Source organism: Oncorhynchus kisutch, linkage group LG3 (genome assembly GCF_002021735.2).
Source record: "Oncorhynchus kisutch isolate 150728-3 linkage group LG3, Okis_V2, whole genome shotgun sequence".
In the NCBI taxonomy this organism is placed as follows: Eukaryota; Metazoa; Chordata; class Actinopteri; order Salmoniformes; family Salmonidae; genus Oncorhynchus; species Oncorhynchus kisutch.
The window spans coordinates 72,496,691-72,518,383 of NC_034176.2; the positions used below are offsets into that span (position 1 = coordinate 72,496,691).

General features: G+C 43.4%; 1 protein-coding gene across 1 annotated transcript; it reads right to left on the bottom strand.

Moving 5' to 3' along the window:
- Window positions 1–22: 22 nt before the first annotated feature.
- scube2 (signal peptide, CUB domain, EGF-like 2) lies at window positions 23–20,110 on the bottom strand. The gene is made up of 23 exons (XM_031813877.1): window positions 19,921–20,110; window positions 19,337–19,453; window positions 18,957–19,082; window positions 18,523–18,657; window positions 16,475–16,600; window positions 16,246–16,362; window positions 15,395–15,484; window positions 14,636–14,752; window positions 13,338–13,460; window positions 12,402–12,518; window positions 11,987–12,109; window positions 11,472–11,588; window positions 11,090–11,179; window positions 10,763–10,885; window positions 9,616–9,786; window positions 9,042–9,248; window positions 4,185–4,355; window positions 3,245–3,412; window positions 2,790–2,951; window positions 2,336–2,533; window positions 1,848–2,000; window positions 1,559–1,638; window positions 23–1,369 (listed from the first exon to the last, which is right to left on the bottom strand). The coding sequence occupies exons 1-23, from the start codon at window positions 20,006–20,008 to the stop codon at window positions 1,223–1,225; spliced, it is 3,066 nt and encodes a 1,021-aa protein (XP_031669737.1). The 5' UTR covers window positions 20,009–20,110; the 3' UTR covers window positions 23–1,222.
- Between the last annotated feature and the right edge of the window lie 1,583 nt (window positions 20,111–21,693).

A 21,693-nucleotide genomic window follows, 5' to 3' on the forward strand; every position in this document is an offset into this window, starting at 1 on the left:
AGTAAACGAAGTAAAGCAAAAGCACAATATTATGTTAATTCGCTTTATTTACAACATATTATATGTACAAACATAAAAATATAGACATACATTTATTTGCTAAGTCATAAGTGAATAGAGCAATTCTATTTCACAAACCTCTCATTCCATATCTGGAATGTATAATCTCACCTGATCCCCCTCATATTGCTCTACATTTCTAGTCACACCACTCAATAATCTCACTTCTATGAGTAGTGAAAAGTAGTCTTTGGTAGCTGTTTGAATGATCATAGTGAAGAGCTAGTCTTGATCCATGGGCATCTGTTGTTCACTCAAAGCCCAGTGACATGGAGTATTCATAGTCCAGTCATTTTTAAAGTACAACTATGTTTTCAGGAGAGCAAAAATACAGGTTGTGAGGGGATGTGTCGATACTGCACACGTGTCAGGAATGCAGTTAACTACAATACGTTAACATTTTCATCTAATACTTTTTACACAATATACAATACATTCATAAGGATCATTTATTTTGTGGTATCACTACATTCTTTGTAGTGCTTTAAAGTTCCGGTCAGGTCACATTTGTGCTATATTCTTTTCTCATATTCAGGCATATTTCTGTCAACAATTCTGATCTAAATGTGAAGCATGACTTTAATAATGTATGTTATAAGTATACACTATCTATGTGGTTGACATTTAGCATAAACCTCAGTTAACTTGTTATACATAATCAAGAGCCTTTTCTCATCCGCTTTCTATGCTATTGGTGAAAGTTCCATAATTATTTTCAAGATGTTGTTGTTACACCCACATGCAAATCGAAGCTTTCATGAATTTAAATGCTAACAATCAAATCAGCTTACTACTTCAAGCATTATTCCTGAGACTGAAAATTTAAAATCAAAAGGAAAAGACAAAGTCTGTCTAAATGTTGCAATGCTCACATACAGGAGTGTATGGAAGAATCAGAGATAGATGTGGTATCGAAGTACAAAAAACTTAGCTCTAGAATGTAGACCAGATGTGATAGCGGGAGCTGCCACTTGTCTGCACCATGACAGTCCACTACCCACCTATTCCCAGAAGGTCCAATTGAAGTCCATTTGAGGATCTGAGGCCATCTCTCTTAGTCAACTCTAGACTCATTCAGTCTCTGTACAGACAGGAGAAGTAAAGGACTCTTTTCTCGGGAGTATCCGAGATATCCACAAAGCAACTTGATGATAGTGCCTTCTTAAGGGCGAAGGAATCTCAAGACTTTAGAACGTAGAAATCGGATGAAGGATTTGGGGAACATTTCTCTTGACTCCTGTGCTGTGTAGTTGAAGAAGTTCTGTGGGTGGGCCAATACATCAAACAGTGCCTTCATAAGCTTCTTGTCCTGAGAAGAAAATGTAAACCAAAAATTAGTACAGGTTGGAGTTCAATCTCAGACAGAGCCAACAATCATCTGACATTTTTAAGTTGGTGCTCAAGTGAAGTTTGCATCCTCAATTTCTTATTGTGTCCACAAGAGGGTAGTATACGGCAGACAAAAGCTTTTTCCACAGGAAATACATTAAATCTTTACCTTGAGAATTTCTTGGTGATTTTCAGAGGCATATAATCTTCCATCTCTGACTATATCTTCAATGAGTTCCTGGTAGTCCTCTGAAACATATATCATATATAAACATACCCAAGAGTATATTTCTATATTATTTGTGCAATTGGAAGTAGGTGACAAATTTGTGGTATTATGTTGACCTATCCAGACTTAAAATTCCAAATTAAATTATATTTCACAGACACTTGATCCATTGTTTTTAAGCATGTGTAATTTAAATGTCAATATTTCCACCATTAAGGATGTCTCTTACCATCATAGGTCACATAAGGGACTTGGAAGCCCTTCCCACTGTTCCCTTCATTCGATTTAAACTGTATCCACAGCCTTTTGGAGCGGGAGGTGAAGGCAATAGGCCGTTCATAGGTCTGGCAGGTCTCATAGGTCGTCACAGAGTTGGAGAGAGCTGTGAATTGAGGATATGGTCACATTATGACAAATCAAACACTAGCACCATTCATTACTCTGAAGGTGGCCAGATCTAATGGTCTATTAGAAGCCCATAGTAACCCCCATGATCTCTGAAAGGTGCTATCCTATTATGCAGAACCTCCTACCAACACTGCCACCATCTTATAATGCTAAAGACATTCATCACCAACATCTGGTCACCTGTAGGGAAATCACATTAATACTGTAGCACCATGATAACACCCAGTCACCTAACAAGCTCTAACCTCCAACACGACACACACAGACAGACTCATGCATGCACGCACACACAGAAAAACAAACACTCACAGCTCTTTCTCATGACCAGGTAGTCTCCACACTCATCCTCGATGGGGAGGAAGATCTCTGGGACCACGATGAGGATTCTGCGCTTGGGCGGTGGGTTGATGGTCCAGGTGCACTCGATGTTGGCTGGGTAGTTCCCTGGGTAGTTGGGAGACTCGATGTAGCCAGTGAAATCTCCCATCTCTCCACCACAGTGTCTGTCTGTGAGGTGACAGGATAGTGTCAAATAGTTTATGCTGCCTTGGTGCTGCGACGCTAATTATCTACAGTAGCATCCCAAAGCAGGACAGGAGCAATATTTATTTGAGCACAGTAGAGAAACCTGCATGTAGTTTTAGTTTACTCTGTGTGTAGCCATTAAATACATTTAAAGTGTGAAGCCATTAACACACAAATACATACACATTCACGCACAAACGTATGCACACACAGACAACTTTTGTGTGAACATACATACTTTTGCACTGCATGATGTTGGTGGAGCCGTCAAAGTCGGTGGTGGTATTTCCTGGGCAGGAGATGCAATAATTCTGACCAAACTCCATCTGATACGTCCCCATGGGACAACGGATACAGCGGTGTGTGCTGGTGTTGTAGTAATGTCCCGGTGAACACTGGACTACAGGAGCAGAATGGAGTGTACCACGGTTTAGCACCTCTCAAACACCAACATACACCAACATAAACCAATGTAGTATATTTCCATAAAACAGAAACTGCAGGGGAGTTCCCTTAAAAATCCTGAGTGTCTTCCAAATGCCACCCTATTTCCTATATAGTGCACTACTTTTGACCAGGGTCCATAGGGCTCTGGTCAAAGTTATACATTGTGTAGGGAATAGGGTGGTATTTGGGACTCACATCCAGACTTTATAGGCATAACTACATGGGATGGATAAGCTGACCCCTCACCTTTGGTCTCACACTCCTGGAAGGACACGGCACCATTGTGTTTGGTGACCAGGTTTCCTCCACAGTGGAAACAGGAAGTGCGCCCCACCTCTGGCTGGTAGGTACCCAGGGGACAGGGCAGGCAAGGGATGAAGCCATCATGGGAGAAGTGACCAGGGGGACATTGACCTGGGAAAACAACAACAGAGGACTGGTCAGAGGGAAACTTGTTTTACTCAGTCTGCTCAAAGCAACATTCCCATCGTACATGTGGTCATTTAGCAGACAGACACTCTTATCCAGAGCGACTTAAAGACGAGCACTCTTCCACAATAAGACTAAGTTCCGGGAGAGCAGATGTCCGTGGAGTGATGTAACGCAAGGACATTATCTACCATGGAACAACCTCTCTCATATCTCCTGACTGACTTTAACAAACTGTCTCTCCCCATAGCTCTTTTTTGTTTAGTCTATTGGTGGGGAAAGCAGGAGATGGGATCTGTGGCTTAGCCACAAATAGGCTGTGATAACAGTGTTTGGGGGGGGTGAAAACATGGTGGCCCCTTCTTCTCTTTATTCAGGAGTGGGCAGGGGCCGGGTGTGGCTGTTTAATTCAAACAGGGCTTGAATGTTCTGAGGCTTACACGACTTTATACAAAGCAGAACATCTGCCTGTGGGGAGATTTTGATCAGGGTATCACTCCTTCCTGTGTATTTCATATATACTCATAACAGGATGTGATTCTGACTGGGAGACTAGTTTTAAGATCACTTTTTTTAAAGATCAAACCATGAGGGAAAACTATGCCACGGTCTTTGATGGAGATCAGTGTATTTTGCTGCAGTTATCTTTATGATTATTATGGTTGATTAAGTAAGTGTCCAAGGTGACTCATGTCTCATGTCTTGTACACAGTTAGGAGATACATGATTACTCATATCCTCAACTCTTGAGCCTTACCTCCACACTCAGAGATATTCCGCGCCCCAACCGACCTGGGGCTTCCTCTCACCTCTGGCCCTGGGCAGACATCGCAAGAATTCTTCCCCTCTTCATCTTGGTACATTCCAGCTGGACACAGAACACACCTTCCCTGATCCCTGTCATAGTACGTTCCAACAGTGCAGCTCACTAGCAAAAGGTAGAAGAATGAGACAGATTGGCTAGATAATAGGGATGCTACACAAACACACACACACACACACCCACACACACACACACACACACACACACACACACACACACACACACACACACACACACACACACACACACACACACACACACACACACACACACACACTGGCATTCAAGCCCACCACAAGAGGCCCAGTGTTAAGCTGCTAAAAAGGCATTGCAAATCGACCTGCTGCAGCTATGCACAAATAAAGACATAAGAGCGCTGAGCTGCTCTCCAGATGCTTTTGTGTCCCACATCAAACAAGTTCTTACACTTCACATAACACTGGTGTGCATTGGGGAAAGAACTCTACATACCATCGTAAGCACCCTCACCTCTACCAAAGCACACACAGAGCCAGTCAAAATGAGTGTTTGTCTGTTATCTCACAGAGCGTGCAAAGCCTGATTACAGGGATACACACCATCAGCTTTCATTTTCCCCTTTTCATGTTTTACTTTGTAGAACAACGTCTCTAATTTATGTTTGAATTATTGTGTGTCTGGTGATGTCAAGAACTTCTTAAAGGGGGAAATTACATCTAATCATCTCTCCGAACAGAGAGCAGTGAAGTGAAATCATTTTGCATTTTCATAAAAAATATCCTTCAGGGAAATCTATGTAAGAAGAGCTTTTCAGGAGAGAACCAGACATAATGAGTTAATGAGGAACACACAAAGCCTTTAATGCACACCCATTATATGTGCCTCAGCAACTTGATTTTCTTTGAGAAAGAAAATGTAATTCTCTCAAGAGCAGTTAATTTTTTCTGCCTTTTGTTTATCCTGAATGACCATGAGGAGCCACCGTCGCATTGTCTCCACCAGCTTTTATTTGATGGAGAGAGCGAGAGAAGAGAAGAGAGAGAGAGAGAGAAAAAAAAAACTTGAAGCCTTTCAAATGCAGAGGCAATTCTATAGAGTCCTCGAATTGATGGCCCCAAAGAGGTTTAAAAGACCTTTCACCTCTATTCAAGTATTTGATGACATTGGCAAACACTATGGTATCACAATGGTAAGGAGCTGAACCCAATAAAAGGGGTCAGAGTTCTGAATCCACCCATTCTGCCTGCCCCAATCACTTCTTGCGCCTATCAAGCAGAGGCCCAAACAGCTGATGCTAATTAATTCCCATGGTGTCGCTGAAGTCAATTCTCTGCAGCAGTTTAGTGGCTGGGGTCATGCAGAGTGGCCCTGACTGAGGGGGGATATAGCACTCAAACTCCCAGCTTGAATCAACAGCACTTCCTAATCATCTCCAATGTTAAAATGAACATGCACTATTTTACGTAACAGAGATCAGGAGAATACTCGTACACAGGGTTTCAGACACTACACACTGGCAAGTTTTGCTGTTGGCTATTGTTGTTTTTTTCATAGTAATACAGTCATTCTGCCCATTAAGTGGTCTGAAACTAAGGTCCAACATACAGCTGATTCTTATACTGGGTTGAGGCATACGGAAATGCAAATGTTGTTGTTGATCAGTCATGAATGATTAAAACTCAGCAAAAAAAGAAACGTCCCTTTTTCAGGACCCTTTCTTTCAAAGATAATTCATAAAAATCCAAATAACTTCACAGATCTTCATTGTAAAGGGTTTAAACATTGTTTCCCATGCTTTTTCAATGAACCATAAACAATTAATGAACATGCACCTGTGGAACAGTCATTAAGACACTAAAGAGGCCTTTCTACTGACTCTGAAAAACACCAAAAGAAAGATGTCCAGGGTCCCTGCTCATCTGCGTGAACATGCCTTAGGCATGCTGCAAGGGGGCATGAGGACTGCAGATGTGGCCAGGGCAATTAACTGCAATGTCCGTACTGTGAGACACCTAAGACAGCGCTAATGGAGACAGGACAGAAAGCTGATCATCCTCGCAATGGCAGACCACGTGTAACAACACCTGCACAGGATCGGTACAGCCGAACATCACACCTGCAGGACAGGTACAGGATGGCAACAACAACTGGATCCATCATGGTCTGGGGTGGTGTGTCACAGCATCATCGGACTGAGCTTATTGTCATTGCAGGCAATCTCAATGCAGTGCGTAACAGGGAAGACAACCTTCTCCCTCATGTGGTACCCTTCCTGCAGGCTCATCCTGACATGACCCTCCAGCATCACAATGCCACCAGCCATACTGCTCGTTCTGTGCGTGATTTCCTGCAAGACAGGAATGTGAGTGTTCTGTCATGGCCAGCAAAGAGCCCAGATCTCAATCCCTAAGAGCACGTCTGGGACCTGTTGGATCGGAGGGTGAGGGCTAGGGCCATTCCCCCCAGAAATATCTGGGAACTTGCAGGTGCCTTGGTAGAAGAGTGGGGTAACATCTCACAGCAAGAACCGGCAAATCTGGTGCAGTCTATGAGGAGGAGATTCACTGCAGTACTTAATGCATAGGTGGCCACAGCAGATACTGACTGTTACTTTTGATTTTGACACCCCCTTTGTTCAGGGACACATTATTCAATTTCTGTTAGACACATGTCTGTGGAACTTGTTCAGTTTATGTCTCAGTTGTTGAATCTTGTTATGTTCATACAAATATTTCCACGTTAAGTTTGCTGAAAATAAATGCAGTTGACAGTGAGAGGACGTTTCTTTTTTTGCTGAGTTTAGAATGAAAAAAAACTCTGATTAAACATAGGAGATATTTCACCAGTTGGTTTATTGGAATACTGCCGGGTACTATATCATGAGATTCATAACGTTCACAATTTGGTTAGAGAGAAAGAGCGCTAGATATTTTATGAGTGAGGAATAAGAAGGCATTGTTTTCTCTCAGTACTAGTGAGGCTGAGGCCATGTTGTTTGGAGGATTTCTCTCCCCACTGAAGCAGTGAGAACGAGCCCCAACTGGATTTACAATGGAGTGGGCCAACTGAAAGGGTTAAACTGCACTTAGTGAGCTAAGCCAGGGGTGGAGGGAAAAATGTTGCTCCTTTATAGAACTGGGGGTTACGGCTCCCTTTTAGCCGCACTTCCAAATTACATGTATACACCCCTGCCTGTCCACTGGTCTGCTTAATGATCATCTGAAACTAACTGCAGTGTGGGAATCCTACACACGGGTAACTTTACTCTTCTGAGTTATTTTTTGTTTTACGACTTAAGATTTACTTATGAGGTAAGTCATATGAAACACAAAAACAACAGGCAACAAAGCTACAAAGCAAAATCAACAGCTAAGGGTCATTTGAATCCAGCACAAAATGTTAGTCTCCTGTTATTTGGAGGTAGAAAGAAACGGACACCAGCGAGAGTTCACTTCGCTGGGGATACCTTGGATTAAGGGATGCTTGGTTTGTAAAACTGTTAGACTATTTCCCTCTTGTGTGAAAATCAATACATTTAACCAGCTATGGGCAGTCTTTATTCCTAAAAAGCTCTATGAACCAGAATGGATCAAACACCATCCTTCCCCCACTCAAACCCCTCACACACTCAACCCCCTCCACCCTCACCCACTCAACCCCCTCCACCCTCACACACTCAATCCCCTCCACCCTCACACACTCAATCCCCTCCACCCTCACACACTCAATCCCCTCCACCCTCACACACTCAATCCCCTCCACCCTCACACACTCAATCCCCTCCACCCTCACCCACTCAACCCCCTCCACCCTCACCCACTCAACCCCCTCCACCCTCACCCACTCAACCCCCTCCACCCTCACACACTCAACCCCCTCCACCCTCACACACTCAATCCCCTCCACCCTCACACACTCAATCCCCTCCACCCTCACACACTCAACCCCCTCCATCCTCACCCACTCAACCCCCTCCATCCTCACCCACTCAACCTCAATAAGGATGGGGGAAAGAGAGGAGAGCTCTGGATCAAGACAGAGGCAGACTAGAACAGCTTTGAGAGGTCGGTCTACAATAGTCTTCAGACCCCTTAAATATGGTGGCTTGGATCAGATTCAGACAGGGGCTCTAGAGGAAGACGACCAATCATTACAGAGTTAACGGTGGACAGAAAACTGACTCTCTTCTACTGACCACACTGAGACAGACAGGCAGAATGCAGCAGCAGGCAGTGGGCTTACTATGCTTACTGTGAGGCCCTGAACTGGGGCCACGCAGCTCTCTGCTCCCCTCCCCTCCGACAGAGAAAACACATGCCAACCTCCTTTCCACTGCTGATGTTGACAGGGTGTCATTAAAGCTAATAGACTTTTCCTCCATTATGGCTGTAAAACTAAATAGGACCAGCGGAATCAACAGCAAAAGCTAGCGGCTGCCATCACTCCTTCTGTTGCACTTTATTCCACGGAGATGCTGGAAGATCAACAGTCAACAACGGGCTCTCTTTTCTCAGTGCGAGCCGAGCATGCACTCCCCATACTAGCTCATTGCAGCATGTCGGCACCCAAATATGGCAGTAATCTGGCCGACACCTGCTCCAAATCCAATCAATAAACAAACCTGTGTAAATATATCTTGCTGGCATGGCTATGACTATGAGCTGCTCTGTGTGGGAGCCAGGATTTGACTCCAGGTGTGGCTCAGATACAGGCAGAAACAGATACAGGTAGATGCTCAAGATGCTACTCATTTTATACATACATTTATACCTAAGTCTTATGATACTCAGAACATTCAAGATGCTCACTCACCACACTTCCTGTCCACCAGTACCTGCCCTTTCCAACAGTGTTCCGGCAAGTCCACCGGCCGCGCCAGCCTCTTGGCCAGCTCGTAGTTAGAGCCAGCGAAGTGGAGGTGGAACTGCTCCCGGTGGATGGACTTCCTCAGGGTACGGATAGTCTTCCTCAGCCTCTTCTCTGAGCGCCGGCGCACACAGCCCAGGTCACAGCTCTCTGCTGAGAGAAACACCAGATACCAAAACTGTCCTTGCAACGCAATGAGACCACAATACACACGCAAACAAAACCACACACACATACCGGTACTAAAATAGACAGACACACACACTTATGTACATATCCATTCCAACACACAGACACCAGAACATTTGATCAACCACTTGCTCCCTCAGAATACAAGAGAAACCTCCAAACCTACACCTTCCCCAAAGATCCCACCACCTCAAAACGCCACGTCAAAACAGGAGATACTTTAACATGTTCGGCTTGTTAAGTGACGAAAAGCAAGAGCAGAGAGAGAAACAGGAAGCAGAGTGTCAGCCAGACGACTGGGGTCACAGCAGGGCAGGGCAGAGAGACCAACCTGTTACCTCCTCTAGGTTCACATCCAACTCAAACTCAGCCGTGATGGCAGAGCCCTCCTCCTCGTAACCCGCCTTCCTGCCGTGGCGGCTCTGCATCCGGGGGCCAGACGAGCTGCAGCGCAAGCGCACATAGCTGAACTGGACGTTCTCCGTGAAGGGGGACCTGCTGTCTGTGGACACGACCAGCCACACAGGACATGGACACGCACAAACACATGCATGCACGGAGACAAATACACACACACATGCATGCATGGAGACAAACACACACACACACATGCACAGAGACAAACACACACACATGCATGCATGGAGACAAACACACACACACACGTTACTGAATAACTATAACTGGTTAACTGTAGCAGGTAGAGTGAGGATAAAACTTAATTGCAATGTCACAACACTTAAATCTAAGGAGATTATATCCTTTGTGTGGTTTTATTTTTTATTTAACCTTTATTTAACTATGCAAGTTAGTTAAGAACAAATTCTTATTTTACAATGATGGCCTACACCGGCCAAACCCTCCCCTAACCCGGACAACGCTGGGCCAATTGTGCACCGCCCTATTGGACTCCCGATCACGGCTGGTTGGGATACAGTCCGGGATCGAACCAGGGTCTGTATTGATGCCTCTAGCACTGTTCAAGTACTGATGTTTCTCATCATTCTTTAAAAAGCAGTGACATCTCTGTGTATCCTGTTAAACATGCACTCTTTCCCCCCTGCTCTTTTTGTTGCCTTTGGACAGGGGGGTAACGAGAGGCGAGGGGGAAAAGTTCCCTTTTTATTTGAACACCATGACGGAACTCATTGTAGAAAATATTTTATCCAACAATCGGAAGTCCGTTTGATTGATAGCTGGGTGGGGGCCAAGTGAAAGGCATGCTATGGCTAATTACGTTTTCCCCTGTCAATGCCAGCCAATGTGCAGTGCTGAGACATTCAAAACATTTCAGACCGCACTACTTCCCCCCACGCATTTCTTTCATATTTAGCTCACTCCCAGTTTACTACAATCTAAGCAGCCTCTGAGTTTGGTTCCTGTTATCAAGTTTGTTGCATGATATGTAGGCAGTGCCAGGTTAATCTGCATTGTTTTAATGAATAAGAAGCTGTTGGACTTGTTAGAAACCGCTGTACCTGAATGAGCTGCGTTCAGGCTCTCCTTCAGCCTCTCTTGACTACGTTTCAAGTTGCACTTTCCTGTGCCAGACTTAAAAGTGGCTGTGGTCTTAATTCGCAGGACACTTGACATTTCTGGTCCTACGGTACAAAGGAAATAATAGCACATTGTTAACCTTTGATAAAAAGGAAAAATCCCTTGACTTCCATATGTCTGTAAATGAAAATGTGAATACTGAAGACTTGATTTGGTATGACGTTGTTTTGTCTTTATATGTTGTGTTTCTGGTTGTTTAGGGCTGGAGTGACAGAGCCTGATGCAGATCTGTGATGGTGTGTACTTGCCCAAGCAATACGAGCCACTTCCATTCCTTTGTGCTCCAGCCAAGCAGGGCAGAGGCATTCCACAGGTCACTGTATAAGAATCCTCCGTCCCTGTAAACGCACACAGGGGCATGAGACAGGCCACCAAAGACAAAAGGCAGAGCCACAAAAGGCCTGGTCGCCAAAAACAAACAGATGGGTGCTGGAACATGAGACAGCGCTGCTCTGCAGACTGATAGTAGTAGTAACTCAATTTCTGTCCCAAATGGTACCCTATTTCCTGTATAGGGCACTACCCTTGACCAGAGCCATGTGGGCCCTGGACAAAAGTTGTGTAATATAAAGGGAATAGGGTGCCATTTGGGATGCAGACCAATAGTAGTAGTAGTAACTGATAACTCACCACTGGTGATGTGGACCTGGGACTGGCAGGTCAGGTAGCAGCGGTCACCTCCCTCCTGCCTGCTGCAGTTTAAGGTCGGTTTAGAGGGGGGCTTTGTTGCTGGGAAACCCTCTGCCTCTAGATGGAAACCATAACAAACTCACAGGTAAAGTGCAGACTTTGGCCGTGGTGGAAAGACAGACAGACAGAGGAGGGTAGAAGTTGTGAGAAGTTGTGGGAAAAGAGTGAAACCTATTCAAGGAGAAGAAGAAAATGGGAACAGCAGCAATTGCCTTTATTCTACTTTTGTCCCAGGTTTTAAACCAAAGGCCAGAGAGAAAAACAGAGCACAAAAGAGAAAGAGAAGAAAATTACTCAAAGTATCTCCTGTTTTTAGTCCCCAAAAGTTTCAAAACATACATGTGGTACAGATGTATGATTTTATGTCAAAAACAGTTGACCTAAAACATAGCAGTTTATCACAACACACCCCAAACCGTCTAGAGCCCCCCAGGCCTGAAGGGGCACTGTCTTACCGATACAATCCTTTTTGTTCCAGTGTAGCTTATAACCAGGGTGGCACTGGCACTCAAACCCACCCATGGTGTTCTCACAACCCTGCTCACAACCTCCGTTGTTCACACTGCACTCATTTATGTCTGAGAAGAAAGCAGGGAAAACATCCATATGTTATTCACAGCATCTCTCACCTCACCTCATTCACAAAGCATCCATTATTTTTTCAGCAAAAACGACTAAAAACACCACAATGAACTATTCAGAAGGGTGTGAAATGTTGTAGATGGTACCAAAGCCCTTTCACCATAAGCATAATACCCTATACACATTAGTTTATAGAAAACCCAAACATGAACTATTCAGAATGGTGTCAAAGCCCTTTCCCCATACCATAAGTATAATACCCCATAAGCATTAGTTTTATAGTCTTACCTCCACAGTGGGCCAGTCCATACAGGGTGTACCCTTTGTTGCAAACACACTCAAAACCACCAGGGGAGTTCACACACGTGTGACCACATGTCCTTTCGAAATAACACTCGTCTATATCTGTCATTAAAAGCAGAGGGATATTCTTTTTCAATTTAAGGTAGTAGAAATTGGGGTTTTAAATGGTACAGCATGGTATCACTAGGTGATGAATTGTGGCATTGTCTTTTGATAGTTAATGGTAGAGACAGCAGCATCTTAATGACAGGTTGTATCAGAGGGATGAAATCAGTTTGTACTAAACGTTAAGCTTTAAACTTGCACATGTTAAGGATCTTCAGAGGAATCCTTCAAGTCAATAACGGCAAACCGTTCAGCCTCCTACTCTCATTGTCTTATCTTCCAGCAGCACCTACACAGAACAACAGCTCAGTATACTGTGCTGTCCCAGCCCCTTCCCCAGATGTAGGGCAGACAGGCAAGAGAGTGAAGAGAAGAGGCCTACCCTGACAGGAGAGTGAAGAGAAGAGGCCTACCCTGACAGGAGAGTGAAGAGAAGAGGCCTACCCTGACAGGACAGTGAAGAGAAGAGGCCTACCCTGACAGGACAGTGAAGAGAAGAGACCTACCCTGACAGGAGAGTGAAGAGAAGAGGCCTACCCTGACAGGACAGTGAAGAGAAGAGACCTACCCTGACAGGAGAGTGAAGAGAAGAGGCCTACCCTGACAGGACAGTGAAGAGAAGAGACCTACCCTGACAGGAGAGTGAAGAGAAGAGGCCTACCCTGACAGGACAGTGAAGAGAAGAGACCTACCCTGACAGGAGAGTGAAGAGAAGAGGCCTACCCTGACAGGAGAGTGAAGAGAAGAGGCCTACCCTGACAGGAGAGTGAAGAGAAGAGGCCTACCCTGACAGGACAGTGAAGAGAAGAGACCTACCCTGACAGGAGCGCTCGTCAGTAAGCAGCTTGAAGCCCTTCCAGCAGTTACACTCAAAGCTGCCGATGGTGTTCCTGCAGAAGTGGTCGCAACTGCCGTTGTGCAGCTCACACTCATTAATGTCTGTGAGAGGCAAATTATAAAACTGTTATTATTCAGACAAACATACACTCCCCTCCATATATATTTGGTCAAAGAAGCAATTTTTAAAAATGTGTCTCTATACTTAGGAGACGGTATATTATGTCAGCTTTTATTTGAGGGTATTTCGATACATATCTGTTTAACCATTTAGAAATGAAAGAACTTTATGTATCTACTCCCCCCATTTAAAGACGTCATAAGTATATCACTTTTAGTGTGTTAAAGTTGTCAAAAGGTTAGCATTTGGTACCATATTCCCTGCACGCAATGACTACGTCAAGTTTTGCAGTTTGTTTTGGCTGTGTTTTGGGTTATGTTTTGCCCAATAGGAACTGAATGGTGAATAATGTCTTCTGACATTTTGGAGTCACTTTTATTGTAAGTAAGAATAGAAGATGTTTCTGAACTTCTACATTCTACATGGATGCTACCACGATTATGGATGATTCGTGAATAATGATTACAGAGGCAGAAAGAACGGTCTCACTCATCATTATTCATAATTCTTTCATGATTTTTCTTAATCCTGGCATTAACAGGATTAATTTAGTATTCAGAAACATATTATCTACTCACTTAGAAAGAAAATGACTCCAGTCATCATTCAACCATTCAGTTCCTGTTAGGCAAAATATAACACAAAACTCAACCAAAACAAACTGCAAACGCATCCAAAGAGTTTGTAAAGTCACAAGCTTGATGTAGTCATTGCGTGCAAGGAATATAGGACCAAATAATAAACTTTTGACTACTTTTATACACTATAAGTGAATTCGTCCAAATACTTTTAAATTATTCACATGGAGGACATTTGATACATAAACCTGACATTCTGTACTGTAGCCTCATATGAAACATTTGCTGGAGTATAGAGCCAAATGAGCCAAATGAAAAATGTTAGCTTCACTGTCCAAATACCTATGGAGGGGAGATGTGAAGCTTGTTAAATAAAAGTACATTGAACTGAATAATAAGAGATGGAGATGAAGATGGCCTGCCTCCAAAATGGCACCTATTCCCTATAAAGTGCATTACTTTTGACCAGAGCCCTATGGGCCCAGGTCAAAAGTAGTGCACTAAATAGGAAATAGAGTGCCATTTGTAACTCAGACATAGAGATGGAGTTGAGGTTCTTGGTGGACGGCTGGTCTGACCTTTGCACGTCTTCCCGTCAGGCTGCAGAGTGAAGCCCACAGGGCAGCTGCAGCATACCCCCGTGGATGTGTCCTTACACGTGGAGTCACATCCTCCGTTATTTACCGCGCAGTTCTCTGAAAGGCCAGCGTGAATAGATTCAATGTCAACATGCTGCTGCTGTGTACTATACTGAATGAAGGGTTATAAAATGCCTATACATCATGTACTGTCGTTATAGAGCTATTGCCAAAGTCTGGTTTTTAACCCTAACAACAGACATTGAGTAAACAACAGTAGTAGTCCTAGACACTGAGCTAGCAACCCAGTCACATCTTCAGTACATACAGTCAATACAGTGTTTTACTAGGTGTGATCATTTACACAGCACACCATGACTGACAGTGTTATACATTGGGCAACCCAACGTTATCCCCATGCTAAACGGAAGGAAAACGTGAAATGTACCACACTGTCACAAAAGCATATTTTTCAGGGGAGGAATCGGCAGTGAGAAAGTGAGGGTCCATAGTCATTTCACAGTTTGCTCTAAAGCCCGTGGAATGCCTTGGTTTACTGGGCCTTGCTCTTCTCCCCTCTGAAAAACACCTCTGGCTGATTCCTGGCAGCATAACCCATGGTAACTAAAGTCATTCAAATAGTCCAACTGACAGAATCCTCTCAGTCAGCAGCTGAGTCTGTTTGGTTTTGTTAATTTAGTGTTGTAAAAGTATCAATGGGTAATAATAGTGGAATTTGTGCAATTATACAATTATTACCCATGAGCAGTCTGCGCTTGACACGTTTGTCCACCTCAGTGAAGGAAGTGGCGTTGTGATCAGAGCTCTCAGTAGTTGTCTCGTCCCGCTCTGTAATACAGACAGTGGGTGACGTGAGTAACAGACAGTAACCTAACCAACAGAATACACGAAGATACATACACAGTGTTTTAGTATAACTAAAATAAACACAGGTCAACATTTAAGAAAATGGTTTGCACCAAGTTGCCTCCTGTTCTGTTCTGTCTGCTGATGCACAGTAGCTGAATTGCCCAGTGCACACCTTGGTGGTCTGTAAGTGTAGTCTACCTCCCCTGGATATTTTTCTGTGTTCCTCTCTGGAACCAGAAGCATGTTGACACTATGCGTGTGTCAGATAAGACAGGAGATGGAACTGTGAGATGGAGCTGGAGACAACGCAGTGATAATCCTGGACCCCACACACACAGTAGCGCCGCGGGAGAAACAGATACTACCCACAGGCCTACTGTACGTCTCCTTCCTATCTGACGGCTGATGCTTATCATATCCACCATGTGCAAATGGAAGAAATACACACTCGCTGTCAGGAGAGATGGCAAGCTCCTCAAAAGGATTGCCATTTCATCCACAGGCTCAAGATGTGATCCTTTAAACAGGTGAGTTTCAGTGGGTGAGAGTAACAAAAAGGAGGAGAATGAAGAAGTGTACAGATGGAAATATCTAGAAGGATCCAGTCCATTTCACCATTATTGACTAGGTAATCTGGTTTGCTATATGTAGAGATGCTTACAGGGGAGGAATCGGCGGTGAGAAAGTGAGGGTCCATAGTAGTATGTAAGTAGGCCTGGATGTGGTTGATCTGCTCTTACCTACACAGGACCTGCCGTCAGGGTGCAGGGTGTACCTCACATGACACCTGCAGATGGGCCCTTGCTCCATGTCCTCGCAGGTGTGCTGGCAGCCCCCGTTACCATGGTTACAAGTCACTAGGCCAATAACACAAAACTTGGGTCAATTCCAAAGTTCAACTCATGTGTTATCTAAACAAAACTCTTGGTTGAGCTGGCTATACGATCAATCACAAAACTTCACACATACAGATGCAGCCTCTTTGGTTCTTGGCCAGCTCAAATCCTGGGCGGCACTCGCAGGCCACTCCTCCCTTGGGTGTCTCCTTGCAGATGTGACCACAGCCATGCTTCTTATTCATACAGCTAAGCCCCTCTGGGAAAGAGAGGTTACACTTTACATTAGGTTTCTCCTATACCTGTGTAATAACACTGTAATTACACTACTCACAACAGTGTATTCACATGTTGTTACACATAGTACATGGTAATGAAATACAGAGGCAAAACAACTGACACTGCACAACACCAATGATGTCTGATGATAGATTATTGAAGCCCCCTGACTAGAAATCTGCCACAACCCTTTGGGGCATGGCCTAACAATAACACTTCCTAGAGAGGGCTGATGCATTCAGCTGACATGCAAGTGCAGTGGACCCCTCAAATGTGCAACTCCAAATGGACTGGGCTGGCCTAGCTTTTTCAAGCCATGTCAAAAAGAGAGGGGAAAGAAAACCAAGTGGCTGGGAAAGGACAAAGAGTAAAGCCCACTGGCAGAGGCAGAGAGCTTTTCCCTGAAGGCAAGCAGAAACAAAGCTAACAACCAACACTTTGAGTGGACACCCAGATAAGTACTTTATTTAATCAGATTTTACCGTGGTCAATCTACATATTCATATACTTTATACACTGAGTTTACAAAACATTAAGGACACCTACCTAATGTTAAGTTGCAAACTCCCAAACATACACAATCCATGTCTCAATTGTCTAAAGGCTTAAAAATCCTTCTTTAACCTGTCTCCTCCCCTTCATCTACACTGATTGAAGTGGATTTAACAAGTGACGTCAATAAGGGATCATAGCTTTCACCTGGATTCACCTGGTCAATCTATGTCATGGTATGTCATGGAAAGAACAGATATCCATAATGTTTTGTACACTCAGTGTGTATGGGAGTCAGAATCACACTATTATCTTCTATCCTAATACCATCATTGGCCTTCTCCCAGGTCATTGTAGAGAGCAGCTCCTTTATTCTTATGCTGCAACGGCTGAGTGGATGTGCTGGTAGGATTAGTAACTTTTCCAAGGGAAACCCAATGTAGTGAAAAACCTTTGGATCTCTTCATTGAATTTAGTGAGAATAAAACAACAATACTTGTGAGAGCTTTATTCTAATGTAAGACACAGGCCACAAAAGCCCAAGTGTTGCAGTTATTAACTTGTTTTGTTCTCTGGGACACGGGGCTCCTTTTCCCACAGCATGGGCCCTTTGGAGCCCGACTGCTCTAGATAATGCCACAGAGAGGGGACCGATTTAACAGCTGTCATCCATCATTGTGCTGTCAATCACACTCTTGTATGTGAACATTTGAGAATTAGCTCCATAATTCTCTGCTGTGCCCCTGACACAGCTTAGTAGCCTACCTTAACACAAACACACATTCACACACACATAGGGATGCACACACACACACACACACACACACACACACACACACACACACACACACACACACATAGACTGAGACACAAACATACAGAAACATGCATGGACTGAGACCCAACAGACATGCACATACACACAAAGACACAGAGAGACACATACTGTACATACACTCATTTGAAGGTGGGTAGGAGAGTTGGAAGCCATCACAGGGCAGGTATTCAGGGGTACACACCCACAGAGACACAGAGAGACACATACTGTACATACACACATTTGAAGGTGGGTAGGAGAGTTGGAAGCCATCACAGGGCAGGTATTCAGGGGTACTCACCCACAGAGACACAGAGAGACACATACTGTACATACACACATTTGAAGGTGGGTAGGAGAGTTGGAAGCCATCACAGGGCAGGTATTCAGGGGTACTCACCCACAGAGACACAGAGAGACACATACTGTACATACACACATTTGAAGGTGGGTAGGAGAGTTGGAAGCCATCACAGGGCAGGTATTCAGGGGTACTCACCCACAGAGACACAGAGAGACACATACATACACACATTTGAAGGTGGGAAGGAGAGTTGGAAGCCATCACAGGGCAGGTATTCAGGGGTACTCACCCACAGAGCGGTGGATACATGTGTGCTGGTTGTCACTGAGGAAGAAGCCCTCTTTGCAGCTGCACTCATAACTCCCCATGGTGTTGACACATGTATACTGGCACCCTCCATTGTTGAAGACACACTCGTCCACATCTGCAGGCAGAGCCAGGACATGACTTCTCAGAACAATGAAATAACTGGATGAATGTTCATGAATTCCTAGGCTGTCTTCATGAAAACTATAAAGAAATATTACAACAAATCTCTATTTACCTGGCTGTCACACATTGTTCAATGGCCTTAGCAGAATAGAAACGAATTCCCTATTGAAATCATACACTTTTAATGCCACCTTAATTCACCGTATAGGCCTAAAGTTATATCTGCGAAATGATTGACAGACACTCAATACATCAAATGTTGTTTACCTTGTAGTCTGAAATGTATCTTACCAAGACAATTATGTCCATCGTGCGCTAAATTGAATCCATCATGGCAAGTGCAACGATAATTGCCTGGTATGTTGTTACATTCGTGTACACAGCCACCATTGTACTCGATATCGCAATCATCAATGTCTAAAAGGGAGTCAAGTCGAGATTGATGAATGTTTGCCATTTGAGCATTTAATGGAAAAGGGTCCTTTCAAACAATGGGCCACATCATTTAAATAAAAAGTCATGCATTATGCCAAGGTATATGATATATAATCAACATGTCATTGAAACTTGTCTTGAAATCCAAGGAACTATTGGTCCAAAGAATTCAAATGTGTCTCATATGATCCCAATACAAAAGGAAAGGAACAAAGAATTACAGAGGAGATAATTACCTTCACAATGTTTACCGTCGCCTTTAAAGCCTACTTTACACGAGCACTTGTAAGAGGCTTGGGTATTTTGACAAATAGCATCAATGTGACATCCATCACTTCCTTCTGCGCATGCATCTGGATTTGAAATCCACATTATGGCATAAAATGTTACCAGAACAACATTTCGTAATCTGTATTTTAGTCATGTACATTAAGATTATGACATTCATGTGGTCCTCATTAAATCCTCAAAAACATTGATCCGATTGAACCTGATCCACTACTAAAATTAAGAAAAAATACAAGTCAGGACCCATTCCTTATCATTGGTACATTTGTTATTCATTTTTATCTGAAAACAAGTGAGTAGGTTGGTTAAAATGTAGGACTTCGTTAAAAAAGCAAACAGACAAAAGAGATTCATCAAGTTCCAATTTTTACAATTGAAGCCAAAACTGAGTGGGCAAACTATAATAATGTAAAACAAAATAAAGTCTGCCAAGTAGTTGGAAACTATACATAATTTGAAAACAACAACAACATGAGCGCAAACACTCTTATAAAAGTGCATAAAAACAGCCTTTGAAACTCATACAACGCACCTGGATTCTCTAGAAGAGCGGCGATTTGGCGAGTATTTAACAAGAGCAAAAACAAACAAAAGTCCCTTGCACTACAAATAGCTCCCATGGTGATATGATCCGAGTTTTGGAGGTGTCCTTAAAAAGACGCGTTTGCACTGAAGTCTTGACCAAGTGTCCGCCTCATTTTCATTCTAGCCTGTCAGTCGGCTTCACGAGGGGATTTGGAAAGAGAAAAGAGTGTACGTGTGTGTGTGTGCGTGTGTATGTGTGTGCGTGCGTGTGTCTGAGTGAGAGAGAGATAGTGTCTCTATTATTTTTAAACTTTATGAGTGTAATGCTTACTATTGAGTTCTGATTGTTTATTTCACTTGTGTTTATTATCTATTACCCTTGTTTTGGCAATGTAAAAATGTTTCCTATGCCAATAAAGCCCTTTACTTGAATTTAGAGAGAGAGAGAGAGAGAGAGAGAGAGAGAGAGAGAGAGAGAGAGAGAGAGAGAGAGAGAGAGAGAACTGAAAACAGAAGCAATTGAGAATATTAGATAAGGCTGTATAACTGATTTTCTAACCATAAAATTATAGCCTAACGTATTTTAAGTAGGCCTAGGAAATGTGTCTCTCTTCTGGCTGGACGAAAAGAGTGGTTCCCGAAATATTCCTTAAAAGCCTGACTTTGTAAAATAAATGTAACTCCGCAAATCTGCACGGTGCCCTGTTCTATGTTCTTTTTCATCCTCCTGTTGTATGAGGCGGGCATCTCTGAATGCCCAATCCTCGAAATAATGGTGGCCATAAATTATCCCATTGTATTTCACACTTGACTGCTCCAGACTTGTCTAGAGTCTTTGTCGGCGATCAAAGTGTCATCCTTTGAAATCCGTCTGTTGTCTAAAACTCGTTTTTGTTGAAATAGGAGCGCACGCAAAGCTGCGTTGAATCGCGCTTCTCTGTATTCAAGTGAATATAATTTCACATAAAATCTAGACCTTTACAGCGTTCAAATAATTTCGGAAACTCCGGGACCTCCGAGTTAAAATCAATGTAAGTTATTTGCGTAGAGCTTACTATAGGTTGATAATGAGATACTTCTCATGTGGGAAACTAGGGTATCATCTATCTACAACGAGTATGACGCGTTCACGTGCTTGTTGGAACTAGGAACCTCCGAGTTAAAATGAACGTAAGTTATTTGCTTAGAGCTTACTATTGGTTCATATTGATACTTCCCAAATGCGAAACTCGGGTTCATCCTTATATAACGAGTTGGCAAATCTTACATTTCCGAACTTGGTTTAAGCAAGTCGGATTTTTTCCGAGTTTCCGACAAGAGATGAATATGACATTGAATTGGCAATCGACATTGGAACGTGGATTTATGCTGTGTCATGTCATGTCGGAATCTCGGGACCTCTGAGTTAAAATTAAAGTAAATTATTTGCCTGGAGCTTCCTATTATTTGATTTTGGTACCTTTCGCCTTAAGTGAATGCGGCTTTATATTGAAGAAGCCTTCATGCGAGCTACTTTAGGCGCCTTTGTGTTCAACATCAGAGGCAAAATAGAATATTGAGCGCCTTACCCGCTCAATTTTCAATTATCCGAATGAAAATGAGAGGTTTGGGCAACAGACATTCTGTGCCTCGTAGGCCTACCTGTGATCATTGATTCTGCGCACTGCTCCGGTGAGGCGCTAGCCGTACTTTCACAAGGTGGGTTGGCATTTCTGATATGCCACTTCCTAAGAGTACTGGCGACGAAATTAAAATAGTATAGTTGTGAGCTATTATACTG

What these genes read in the sequence shown, in the direction of transcription:
- scube2 (XM_031813877.1), bottom strand. Translation starts at nt 20,008, where the DNA reads ATGGGAGCTATTTGTAGTGCAAGGGACTTTTGTTTGTTTTTGCTCTTG. An exon ending in GAACCAAAGAGGCTGCATCT is followed by an intron (nt 16,363 to 16,474) that starts GTATGTGTGAAG and finishes TTATTGGCCTAG; the next exon opens with TGACTTGTAACCATGGTAAC. An exon ending in TGACGGGAAGACGTGCAAAG is followed by an intron (nt 13,461 to 14,635) that starts GTCAGACCAGCC and finishes TGCCTCTCACAG; the next exon opens with ACATTAATGAGTGTGAGCTG.